This window comes from Balaenoptera borealis (assembly GCF_965194805.1).
Source record: "Balaenoptera borealis genome assembly, chromosome: 3".
Classification (NCBI taxonomy): Eukaryota; Metazoa; Chordata; class Mammalia; order Artiodactyla; family Balaenopteridae; genus Balaenoptera; species Balaenoptera borealis.
Window position 1 is genome coordinate 147,490,649 of NC_138866.1, and position 12,304 is coordinate 147,502,952.

At 49.4% G+C, this 12,304-nt stretch overlaps 1 protein-coding gene across 1 annotated transcript in view; it reads left to right on the plus strand.

The window, feature by feature from the left end:
• The window catches only part of TTLL13 (tubulin tyrosine ligase like 13), a 13,187-nt gene extending 1,662 nt beyond the window's left edge, over positions 1-11,525 (plus strand). The window contains 12 exon segments of the mRNA XM_082388399.1: positions 1,337-1,602; positions 1,944-1,984; positions 2,720-2,811; positions 2,815-2,838; positions 4,694-4,824; positions 7,301-7,409; positions 7,885-8,078; positions 9,523-9,589; positions 9,591-9,637; positions 9,639-9,707; positions 10,204-10,384; positions 10,676-11,525. Coding sequence (XP_082244525.1) covers positions 1,337-1,602; positions 1,944-1,984; positions 2,720-2,811; positions 2,815-2,838; positions 4,694-4,824; positions 7,301-7,409; positions 7,885-8,078; positions 9,523-9,589; positions 9,591-9,637; positions 9,639-9,707; positions 10,204-10,384; positions 10,676-10,939 — 1,485 coding nt within the window. The 3' untranslated portion in view covers positions 10,940-11,525.
• Positions 11,526-12,304: the final 779 nt, after the last annotated feature.

Sequence of the window (12,304 nt, forward strand, 5' to 3'; positions counted from 1 at the left end):
TCTTTTTAGAGGAGCAAAATTTTTTAAGTGTCCTTTAGATTTAGGCACATGGGATAATCTTAAAAGTGACAAATTGGGCGGAGTTTGGTGGAAGTGGCAATCAGAGGTAAAGTGGATGGTCATCAGGAAAAGATGGCGACAGTAAAGGAGCAGTCTGATGAGCACCTCCAGGGCACGTGTGATAATCACGGCCGTCCCTCCCAAGTGCTGGGACTGCGCTAGACATGGTTACTAAAAACACTGAAGGAAGGCAAGCAGGTATCCCTCCCGAACACTGAGTTGGCCAAATTCCGGGAGCTTGGCCCGCGGGTTCAGGAAAGGGTTGGGGTGGAGCTCGTGCGAACTGGCGTGAAAGCGGGAGGACTAAAAGTCCTATCACGCATCGGGTCAGTTGCCGCAAGAATCCTGTCGGGCGCTCGATTGCGCTTCCTACTGCAGCCCGGGGGCAAACGTCTCAGGCACCCGCCCAAGATGGCCTCTGCTGGCCCCCAAGTGGGTGTGGTTCTAGGAAAGGCCCCGCCCCCAAACGCTTCTCCAATGGGGGCCGCCCTCGTGTCCATGGCGACGGCGGCGGCGGCTGCCTGCTTGCTTAAGGCGGCGCCGCCGGGATCTCCAAGATAGGTGTGAACCCCGGGTGCAGGAGGGAGCGGGCCCCCCTCGCGATCGCCGGGGACAACCATTCCTGTGGAACAAGGAGGCGGTCCCGGAGGCCCAGCAACGCCCGGGAAGGAGCAGGAGCCGGCCGAAGGGCGGTCGTGAGCGACCAGCTGAGTCCAGCACCAGGCCGATAGGGGCGGACCCGGCAGCCCCTCCGCTCTCGGAACCTGGGGTGGGCAGTGTCCGCCGGGGGCTTCCCCTCCGCTGTCAGAGCCCAGGGGGTCTTGGCCATTGGGTGCCTGACCCCAGTGTGTCTGTAAGGAGAAACTGAATCATGGGACAGGGAAAAGGCTGGCATAGGCGACCTTTGGTCTTCAGCTCTATTTTTCAAAAGTGAAGTTCCCCCCAGCACCCCCAGCCATCCCCCATAACATTCAAGAACAAAAAAGCTATGGTCATGGTCCCTGCCAACTCAGTTCCGCTCCTGCATGCACCCCAGAGTATTGTATGGAGTGATCTTGGATAATTGGGACTTGTCAGCGAATCTAACATCTCATAGGCATCCCACGGACCCCATTACCTGTTTGGAAACATCCCATTCTGTAGTGAGACTGCTCTGTTCTGAAGGAGCAGCAACATTCCCCTATAACACCACGAAGGTCCTTGGGTGGATTCCTGCCGGCCTTCCTGGGCCTGGAGGGAAGTCATATACATTTCACTCCCACCCCTCTCTCCTCAGAATCTAAGAGGATGGAGCCAAGTACCCGTAAGACCAGTGAATCAGAGGAAGACTATGGTGAAGAAGAGGAATCCGAGGAGTGTTAAAGGGGAAGCTACCATCCCTTCTAACCCTTCTCAGCAGGCACTCTCAAAGGCTGACTGTAATGTATTTAGGAATGGAGTTCCTTTATCCATTGTAGCCAAGAAAATACCAAAGAAAATCATAACCCCAGCTGACCCAGATGAATTAGAAGTTGGGAGGAGAAAGAGAAGGTGGAAACACAGGTAACCGTTCCCTGGACCCCCTCACTTGCCCAGCTCCAGAGAGTAGCCCTCTGCCCTTCAGCAGTCAGGCTGGGATCCAAAGTCTTCCCTTTAGCCTAGGAAAGGGAACAGGAAATACAGGAGATCATTAGGCTTTTTGTACAACAAAAACAAAATTCAGAATCTCGGTCTGGCTTAGTTTAGAATTTCAGCACGTTTATATCATCCTGGTCTTTGCTGTAAGTGGCTTCTAGAGAAAATGAATTGCACTGTTAATCTGTTGGGTGTCTCTTCTTCTGGGTGCCTGGCAGCCCAGGGTCCTTCTCTCCTTCTGCCTGATTTCTGCTATTCCTCCATTCCAGACCCCTGGCCATCAATCTGACCAACTGCAAGTATGAGAGTGGTAAGCACCCAGCTCGTCACTCACACCACTTGGCATAAGAGGACATTTAGGGCTGCGGCTTTCACTCTGGAGACGGTCTCCCCAATCTGCTCCCAGCCCCTGGATCTTGTTAGGCTGACCTATAACCTGTACTGAGCCCCCTGGCTCAGCTACCAGTAGCTGACACATCACTGTTCCAGTTAGTCTCAGCGGTAGAGTAGGAATCTCCAGTTAGCTAACAAGAAAAAAAAATGACAAAAATCACCATCCCTCCCCGCCCCACACCCCAGATTTTACCAGAGATGAGATGAGACCAGGCTAAAACTGTTTTTTCAAGGCAGCTTTTGAGGTGGCTTCAGCAATTAAAAAAAAAAGAATCACCAGCTAGGTTAGTCATTTCTTCCTCCCCTCATCCCCACTGGCATCTGTGCTACGGGTGCCCCGAAGTGTGAGGCGCCAGTGTGACCCCTTCCAAGGGTCAGCTCTGCAGGCCAGAAACCATCCTAATTGAGAGGACTGACAGGAACAGGGATCCAGTCTCTAGTTTTCTGTCAAATTTTGGAAGGGCCCTGACAGCCTCATGAACTTGGAATTGTCGCAATGGTAACTAAACTGAGGTAAGCAGAGCTGAGGTAAGAACTACCTCCTTCTTCATCCCGCTCTCTGGTCAGGTCTGTTCCTTACCCAACCCAGCTACAGTCCCAAGGTTTGCTGCCAGTGCCCAGGCTGGCTCCACTGACCTCCCTCTCTCCACAGTGCATCGGGCAGCCCAAATGTGTGGCCTGAAGGAGGTGGGGGAGGACAAAGAGTGGACTGTGTACTGGACAGACTGCTCTGTCTCACTGGAATGAGTCATGGACATGAAGAGGTTTCAGGTACAACCTCCAGACCCAAGATCCTAAAGGAACTATGCCCCAGAATGACTACTCCTACCCTTGCACCCAGGCACCCGAGGCTGCCTTTCTTGGTGGCTATACCCCTGTGCAGAGCAGGAAAGGCCATGGCCAGGGGCTTCTGCACCAATGGAAATATTCTCCTCGTGGGTCTCGTAGGGAACTTCTGTTATCTGAAGGAAGTGTCTGCTGGGCACATCCTATCTCAATATATGCTGCTTGCCTGGAAGCAAGCTCAGCTGGTCCCTCCAGGGCAGGTGAGCCTATCTTAGGGGGAAGACTGGGAGCTTCAGAGCTAACAGTAGAGCCAGCTGAATGATCCAGCCTTCTAAGCAGCTTAGCCTAGCACTCCACATCCATTAAGAGTCAGTGTGGGGTCCTGCAGGGCAGCAAGAAAGTCAGGAAAGATGGACCAGGGTCCACAAGAAGATATTACTTCTTTTTTTTAAAATAAATTTATTAATTTATTATTTATTTTTGGCTGCATTGGGTCTTTGTTTCTTTGCCCCTTGGAGGGAGGGGGGCTGGGGGGACTACTTTACATTGCGGTTGCGCGGGCTTCTCATTGCAGTGGCTTCTCTTGCTGCGGAGCACGGGCTCTAGGCGCGCGGGCTTCAGTAGTTGTGGCTCACAGGCTCTAGGCGCGCGGGCTTCAGTAGTTGCGGCTCACGGGCTCTAGAGCGCAGGCTCAGTAGTTGTGGCGCGCGGGCTTAGTTGCTCTGCCGCATGTGGGATCTTCCCCGACCAGGGCTTGAACCCGTGTCCCCTGCACTGGCAGGCGGATTCTTAACCACTGCGCCACCAGGGAAGCCCCAGCTTTTACTTCTTCATGGTATTTTTATTATCCTCTAATTGGGTCTTTGTGGTGGTTAGCAATAAAATAATTTAAAAGTGTCTGTAGGCTTATTTTGAGGGAAGCCAAGCAGGGAGCTGAGACTATCACCTATCCCACGAATTATGGGAGAAGAGCGAGAGCGAGAGACTGCTAGAAGCGCTTAAAAAGCCCCTAAGAAGGGGCATGCAGAGAGCAGTTGTGAGATGAGGGTAACAATAACAGCATTTATTGAGGTCGGACACTGTTAAGTGCTTTTACATTCTCACCTCATTACATCCTCAAAAAGATACCCTTATGTTTTTGTTTTGTTTTGTTTTTTTGGCTTCGGCCACAGCTTGTGGGATCTTAGTTGCCCGACCAGGGATCGAACCCGTGCCCCCTGCAGTGAAAGCACCAAGTCCTAACCACTGGACCGCCAGGGAATTCCCAAAAGATATCCTTATGTTAAGGACACTAAGGCTCAGAAATACTCAGTTCACACAGCTCATACGGGGAAAAACCAGAGAGCACTGAACCTCCCAGCCCTGAGGGCCAGAGCAGCGGGGGTTTCCAGCAGGCCACCCTGGCAACGCTTTGCCCTCTGAGAGTGCCACTGCCGTGCATTCCCTGGGGCTGCTCCTTAGTTTCCTTTCTCTTTGGGGAAATGTTTTCTCATTTGCTTTGTGTTATTCCGCACCAGTTATTCCTATAGGGCTAGTCCCCGGTAGTCTGAGGGATGTTATAAGGTGGCTAGAAGGCCCAAGGTCCTGGCTAGCCCTTCTCACCGCCCCTCATTTGCTAACCTTGCTGTGTATGTGTGTTTTGGGGAGAGGCCAAGTGGCAGTTTCTCACCTGCCTTAGGGAACCTTCCTTTTCTCCCTTGGGGACTTGGTGCAGTGTTTACCTCCACTGTGACTTCTCCCTTGACCTCCCCAGTCCTTCTCCACTGCTATCTGGAATGTTCAGGCCCCAGGAACTGCCCCTTACTCTGGGCGATAGTATAACCAACTGGCTCTGTTTCAGAAAATCAACCACTTCCCTGGCATGACAGAAATCTGCCACAAAGATCTGCTGGCTCAGAACCTCAACTGCATGCAGAAACTCTGTCCTACTGAGTGCAACATCTTCCCGTGCACCTGGTGCCTCCCTGCAGAGTGAGTGAGCCTGGCTCCCCAGGTTGAGATTCTGGGGGAGGAAAGGGTTCGCCATCTCAGTTCCCACCAGACTCTGGCTCTGGGACCTAGAATGTCTCAGGGGGACGGAAGTAGAAGGGAAGTTTTAGCTGAAAAGAAAAGAGACAGTTAAAGAAAAGTAGGTCTCAAACTATTATGTATAAAATAAACTACAAGGATATATTGTACAACACAGGGAATAGAGCCAATATTTTAAAGTAACTATAAATAGTGTATAACCTTTAAAAATTGTGAATAACTATATTGTACACCTGAAACTTATATAATGTTGTACCTCAACTATATAATTTTAAAAAAAAAAGAAAAAGAGAAAAGTAGGTGTGAGACTGAGTACTCCAGGAAGAGCAGGGATTGGACAGCAGGAAGAACTCCCCAGGGTCCTGGTTCAGCCATCATGCACAGAAACCCTCTGACCACCACCCTCCTCTGCATATAGCTATGGGGACTTCCAGTCCTATGTTCATCAGCGAAAAACCCGCACTTATATCTGTAAGCCAGACAGGGGCTGTCAGGGACGTGGCATCTTCATCACCCGAAATCCATGGGAGATCAAGCCAGGAGAATATATGATCTGCCAGCAATACATCTCCAAGGTGAAGGGTGCCTCAGGACCACCAGGTCCCTCTGCCAGCACTGGGTGCCTCATCTCCCCCAAAGCCAGGGAGGAAGACAGTTTTAGGCTCCTATCCTTCCTGCCATCCTCGTTATCTGGGAGGCAGCGTGGGCCATGGTTCAGAGCCAACCTGCTCTGAACCTGAGTTTCTCTACTTTCTAGATGTGTGATCTTGGGCAAATTTCTAACTTTTTCCATGCCTCAGTTTCCTCATCTGTTAATGGGCATAAAAACAGTAACTACCTTATATGGTTACAGTGAAAAAAAATTTTTTTTTTTGGTTACTGTGAAAATTAAATGAGTTATTATGTATTTGAAGCGCTTACAACACTTTATGGTACATAGTAAGTACTTCAAAAGTACAGTCGGCCCTCCCTCCATATCTGCAGATGTGGAACCCGTGGATATGGAGGGCTGACACCATTTTATACAATGGACTTGAGCATCTGTGGAGTTCGGTATCCATGGCGGGTGGGGGTCCTGGATCCAGTCTCCTGCAGATACTGAGGGACCACTGTATCATTACTTTTCCCTGGTGGGTTTGCATGCTCTCAGCCCTTCCTCATTGATGGCTTCAAGTTTGACATGTGAATCTATGTCCTGATCACATCCTGTGACCCTCTTCGGACCTTCATGTATGAGGAGGGTCTGGCCCGCTTTGCCACCATGCCCTATGTGGAGCCCAGCCACAGCAACCTGGTAAGAGGCCAGCTGGGGAACTTGCCTGGCAGTCCAGTGTTTAAGACTTCGCCTTCCAATGCAGGGGGTGTGGGTTTGATCCGTGGTCCGGGAGCTAAGATCCCACATGCCTCCTGGCCAGAAAACCAAAATGTAAAACAGAAGCAATATTGTAACAAATTCAATAGAGACTTTAAAAAATGGTCCACATCAAAAAGAAAAAAAAAAAAAATTCTTTAGAAAAAAAAAAAAAATTCTAAAAAAAAAAAAAAAAAAGAGGCCAGCCAGCAGCACTAGGGTGCAGGGCAGCACCCTCTTCTCTTCCACTGCCCCGAGTGCTGAGGTTCTGTGGAGAAACCAGGTAGAGGGTCTTGTCACGCAGCTAGCTTGTCACACATGAACAAGGGGTGAAGCCTGGAGCGCCTTGGCACCTGGCTGGAAGGACAGCATTCAGGGAGTGCTGACTGCGGAGAAGCCATGCCTGCAGGAAGGGCACGCCCCTTCCCCAGGAGCTTACAGGACAGTCCTCCGTGAAGAGGGACAGGAGATGAGCCATCCAGGGGAGGGGTAGGTAATCAGAAGGCAACGAAGGGCTGGAGAGAAGAACTGCATGGAAGTAGCCTGACCACAGGGCCACTCTCTTCCTGGGATGACATCTGCAAGCATCTGGCCAACTATGCCGTCAACAAACACAATGAGAATTTTGTCCGGAATGATGCTGTGGGCAGTAAGAGGTATGCCCTACTCTGTTTTCTCCTCTTTCTCTGCCCTTTAGCCCCACAGTCTCAGCAGAGCTGAGTTGGCCCTTGGGAGGTTGAGCTGGCTCAACCTTTATAGACCCCTGTCTTGTGCCTGACCACCAAGTGCAGCCCCAAACCCCACCCTATAATTAAACCCTGCTCCAAGCTGGTGGCAACCCCTTAAAGCACAAGGAACCTAGGCATGGAATTAGGATTAGTGTTAGGGAGCTTCCCGTCTGCAGCCCGGCCCCACTGGTCTTCCTCTGAGCACTGGGCCTCACAGGAAGCCGTCAACACTCAACGCCTGGCTGCAAGAGCACAGCTACGACCCCCGACAGCTGTGGGGAGACACTGAGGACATCATCATCAAAGCCATCATCTCAGCACATTCTGTTCTTCACCACAGCTACCGAACCTGTCTTCCCCAGTATCTGAGTGGAGGTACATGTGCCTGTTTTGAGATCCTCGGTTTTGACATCTTGTTGGACCACAAGCTGAAACCCTGGCTGCTGGAGGTGAGGATTATCTCCCAGGCTTTGCAAAACCAAGGTCTGCCCCTGAACAGGTCACCTGGGATAGGAGTGTACTCAGGTGGTAGAACACAGAATGGAGGATGCAGAGGCACTAGGGTGGATAGGATCTAGCAGAAGGTGTAAGACATTTGCACTTTTGACCTGCTAAATCCAATCTTGGTGGTCTCTGGCCTCCACCATAGGAACCCAGGTTTTGGATCCCAAAAGTTCCTCATGTAAGCCTTGCCTTTAAGGACACTATAGCTATAGAGTCAGGCTGTCTGATTTGCTCTCACCAGCCTACGCACTGGAGGGATCTCTGGCAGAGTCCTGTGGCCTTGGAAGTCAGAATATCCAGCTTCCTTGGCTGAGGCCACTGGAGGGGGGTGTCTCTCCTAGAACCTCCAGCTGGGCCTGCAAGAATCATGATGTGCTCAGGTGGTCTAGGAAGGGAATGGATAATGACTCCTCCCGGCAGGTAAACCACTCTCCAAGCTTCACCACTGACTCACACCTTGATCAAGAAGTGAAGGATGCACTTCTCTGTGATGCCATGACCCTTGTCAACCTCCGGGGCTGTGACAAAAGAAAGGTGATAGAAGAGGATAAGCGGCGAGTCAAGAAGCGGCTTTTCCAGTGCCACCAACAGCCAAGAGAAGCCAGGGGCCCCAGGTGTTTGACGTGTGTTTAGTTGTGTAACTTACCTTCTTTTGTTATTACTTTCCTGAGAGTAAAAGTCCTTCTCTAGATGGAGAAGGCAGTCTGGGGCTGATTAGCTATTAAAAACATTTTTTTTGGCATCGATAATACACCACATATCATAGATAAGTGATGCATTATCTATGCAAATTCCAAAGACATGGTGAATAGTCTCTCTCCTACCCTCCTCCTCCAGCTACTCAGTTTTCCTCCCTGGAGCCAATCAATGTTCCCTGGGTCATGTGTATACTTTCACAAACATTTAATGCACATATATACATGTATTTATATAAATTGTTTTTCTCCCTTTACCCAGACAATAGCATAACTTTCACACTGTCTGTACCCTACTTACCAATGCATTTTAGAGCTATTTCCTATTAGTATGTAAGGAACTTTATGGGGTTTGTTCTTTTTTTTAAATTTATTTTCAACAAATCTCCTCTAGAAACCATTACCTAAGAAGGTTTATAATTATGAAACAGAGAAAACAGTTTAGTCATTCAATAATAGGTTATTGTTTAAATCAGTATTGTTTACCCACTGTTGTTTTCATTGTAAGATGGGTTACAAACATGGTAATGTGTTGCTGATACTCAATTATAATTTGTTAATGATAATAAAAATGAACTTGAGTAGAGCGAGGATTATTCCTGTAACAGCATCACTTTTCACCACTTGCATTGCGATATGCAGGCCAGTGTGTATCTGATTTGCCATGATATCCTGAGGACCTGGCACACAATAGGCACTCAAATGTCTGTGTGAATGAAGGTGAAGTATAACTGTAAATACCCTAGGTATTTCCATGAGACTGGACTGTGCACATGTCTTTCAATGAGGGAAAAAGGTTGAAAACTACTGGACTTAAAAAACAGTACAATCATAGAATCAGAATACTAGGCAGCCATTTAAAAATGTTATATGATCCCATTTTCATCTAAAACAAAGAAGGAAGGGAAGGAAGGAATAAAGAAAGAACAAAGTAATGAGTGGCAAAGCCAGGGTTCAAACTCAGTAAGTCCTGCCCTACAGTCCATGCTCATAGCCAATATGCTTATTTCACAGTAAGATTAGAGGTTTTTATCTTCTTTTTGCTCTTCTAAATTTTCTGTAATTAACATATACTACTCTATAATCAGAAACCTAAAAGACTATGATAACTTGGAGTGCTAGTTTACAAGTGGACACCATTGCACTTAAGATGAAAACCAGATTTCTGAAAGTCAAGCCTATTTTCATAGCTACACACAGGTGGGACTGGCCACAGATGGGCTTGGCAGCTTTTTGCCACATGGGCGGGCCCAGAAAGGCCATGAAGCTAGCAGCAGGTTCTCAAAGCCTCAGCCAGCCTTCCTCTCCCTACTGAACATTCTCACAGTCCTTCCTTGACTCACCCTGAGCTTGGTTTCCACAGGCGAGAACAAACTGTGTCATCCCATGCAGCAATGCTGGACCAGGAACGCTATGAGGATTCCCACCTGGGGGGAATACTGGCGGTTCTACCCTGGGCCTGACACGGAGAAGTACGCCCTTCTTCAAGCACAACGGCTCCCTCTTCCGGGAGACTGCTGCTTCCAAGGCCAGAGAGGAGTGTGCCAGGTACTTTGCCCTACATTCTCCTCTGTCCACCTGGGTGGGGGCAAATCCTGAAGCTGAATTGCTCCTCAGCAGGGTGGAGAGGAAGCCAGACACTTGAGGAAAGAGGAATGGAGTTACAAATTCTATCAAACTTTTTTTTAATCTTTAAAAATTTTTTTTAAATTGAAGTATAGTTAATTACAAAGCTGAGACTTCCCTGCGCCCCCCCCCCGCTTTTTTTGGCTGCGCCGTGTGGCTTGTGGGATCTTCCCCGACCAGGGATTGAACCCAGGTCCTCGGCAGTGAAAGCGCCGAGTCCTAACCACTGGACCGCCAGGGAACTCCTTCTATCAGACTCGTAACGACTGAGTTTAGTAGGTTTCCCCATCTTCCGTCTCCTTCCTCTCCCATCAGTCCCCCAAACAGATCAATTTCCTACTCTTCCCCCATCCCCATTTTCCCTCACCCCCTTTCTAACACAATTTCTCCAGTATCTGAAGCTGCTGTGTCTTGTCAGGCAGCAACTAGAAGAGATCCGCCTTAAGCAGGAACAGCAGGAGACCTCAGGCAATAAGAGGCGAAAGGAAAACAAGGACCAGAACCAGGGTGAATCAGGAAGGGAGAAGAGCCAATCCAGGGCCCGGCTCAGGGGCCTTTCCACCCACTTGGCTTATAGGAACCGGAACCGGGAGAAAGAGGTGTCAGGGGTTTTGCAGCTCTTGCTTTTCTGCAGGAAAATGGGTTGGGACTACGAGAGAAGGGAATCTCTGCTGTCCTCTCCTCCTCTTGTACGAGAGATGAGTTCCTAATCAGTACGTTGAATCTGACCTTTTGGAACAGGAGGTGAGAAAGTGGATAGCAAAGGGAACCTTCCACCAAGGCCAGGGAAGGTACGGAGGTAGAGTGGGCAGGAGTCTTGCAGCCATCCTTGTTGATGACTGGGGACTCATCCTTGGAGATCCTGCATTCATCTCTCATGTACCTTGTAGCTGCTACCAGTACACCTGGACACTATGCAGCCGCAAGAAATTGTGGAAGAGGAGGAGCTGGAGCGGATGAAGGCCCTGCTACAAAGGGAAAATCTCATCAGAAGTCTGGGTATCGTAGAGCAGATCACCCGCATGCTGTACCCCAGCCACCGGGGCCAGAAAAAACTTCATGAGTATCGGATGAGGGTCCCTGCACAGCCTCTCATAGAACAAGGGAACAAGGGCTCTACCGCACATGGTGGTGGCCACAGCCAAGGAGGCTAATGTGATGGTGTCTGGCAGTGGAGCCTGGGAAAGCAGTGTATGCTGGGCCTTGGGAAAGGGTCTGTTGGTTGCTTTTGCATGTGTTCTGAAGCTCCCTTGTTTCTAGTAATGACATCCAGCCAAGAGCAGTCTCACTTACAAGAGACTTGTTCTCTATATTCCTATCTTGCAATAACCCCAAACTCATGACTGACAACAAGGCCATCACCCTCAGCGGCTTCTGTGTAATCTCTCCCTAGCACTGCCAGTGCTGTGGCTCTAACGGGACATAAATAAATGATCTTGGGCCAACAAAACAGCTACCAAGTTCACTATTCCCTGGGCTAGTAGCAAACCTGTTGGGTCCTCTGTTTTTGTTGAATCCCAAAGGAGTAACTGGTTAAATAGTGGGCATGGCCTAGAAGAGATTTTTCTTGTCTTATTTTCTTCCACCACACCATCCAGCCTCACAAGAAATGTGGTAAGGGGCTGCTCTTCTCCTCTAGGCTAGATTTCACCAGGACGGGCTGGGCAGTCAAGAACTGCAATGTGTGAATCTGGTCCCATTGGTCCTCCTGAGAAGGGCCGCCAAAGAGCAGGGTCCTCATTTCCTGCATCCAGTTCGGCCCCATGAATTGATCCCCAGGATGTTAGGGCCACTGCCAAGCATGAATGCTGCAATTCCATATCATTCCTGGTGCCATCTGCAGCCCAAGAATGTCAACTGGATGAGAGATCTAGCAGACATCAGCCCCTGTTCATTGTCAATGAAGACATGTGGAAGGCGCTATTTTTCCAGCGCCAGAATCAGGCTCACTAGCCGTTAAGTATGCAAAACTAGCTTTGGTCACTCTGACCTGTATAAAGTCCCACTAGCAAATATTACAGCTGGGATGCTCCCAAAATATTATTTGGCACTTCCAGCAGTGTGGGGATGGAGGAGGTAGTGGACCCATTTATTTACCTCCTTCTGTGTACTAAACCCTGGTGATAGACATGGCAGAAATACGTCCAACAAATGTAACAGGGATATGGACAAGTAAACACACCAATTACAATACAATGTGGTAAAGATGCTGGAGGGAAGCATGAGATGCCATTCCTCTGTGTTGGTAATTGGGCAACAGTTGGGAAAGAGGTGAGCAAATCTCTTCTGTGAATACCAACTTAGGGGGACCCATGTTTCCACTGCAGAAGGCCAAACCAGCAGAAGGCTAGAAGCCATAAACCGAGCCCTGGCAGGATCAGTGCCACCCTTTTTAACCCCAAGCTAGGGCTATCTTCTGCAACGGGAAAGAGTGGTAAGTGGCTCATGGACTGAATGCACCTTGCCTTCCATGCTAGACTCTGAACACAGAGCAGCCGAGGCCTGGCATCTCACTCTCT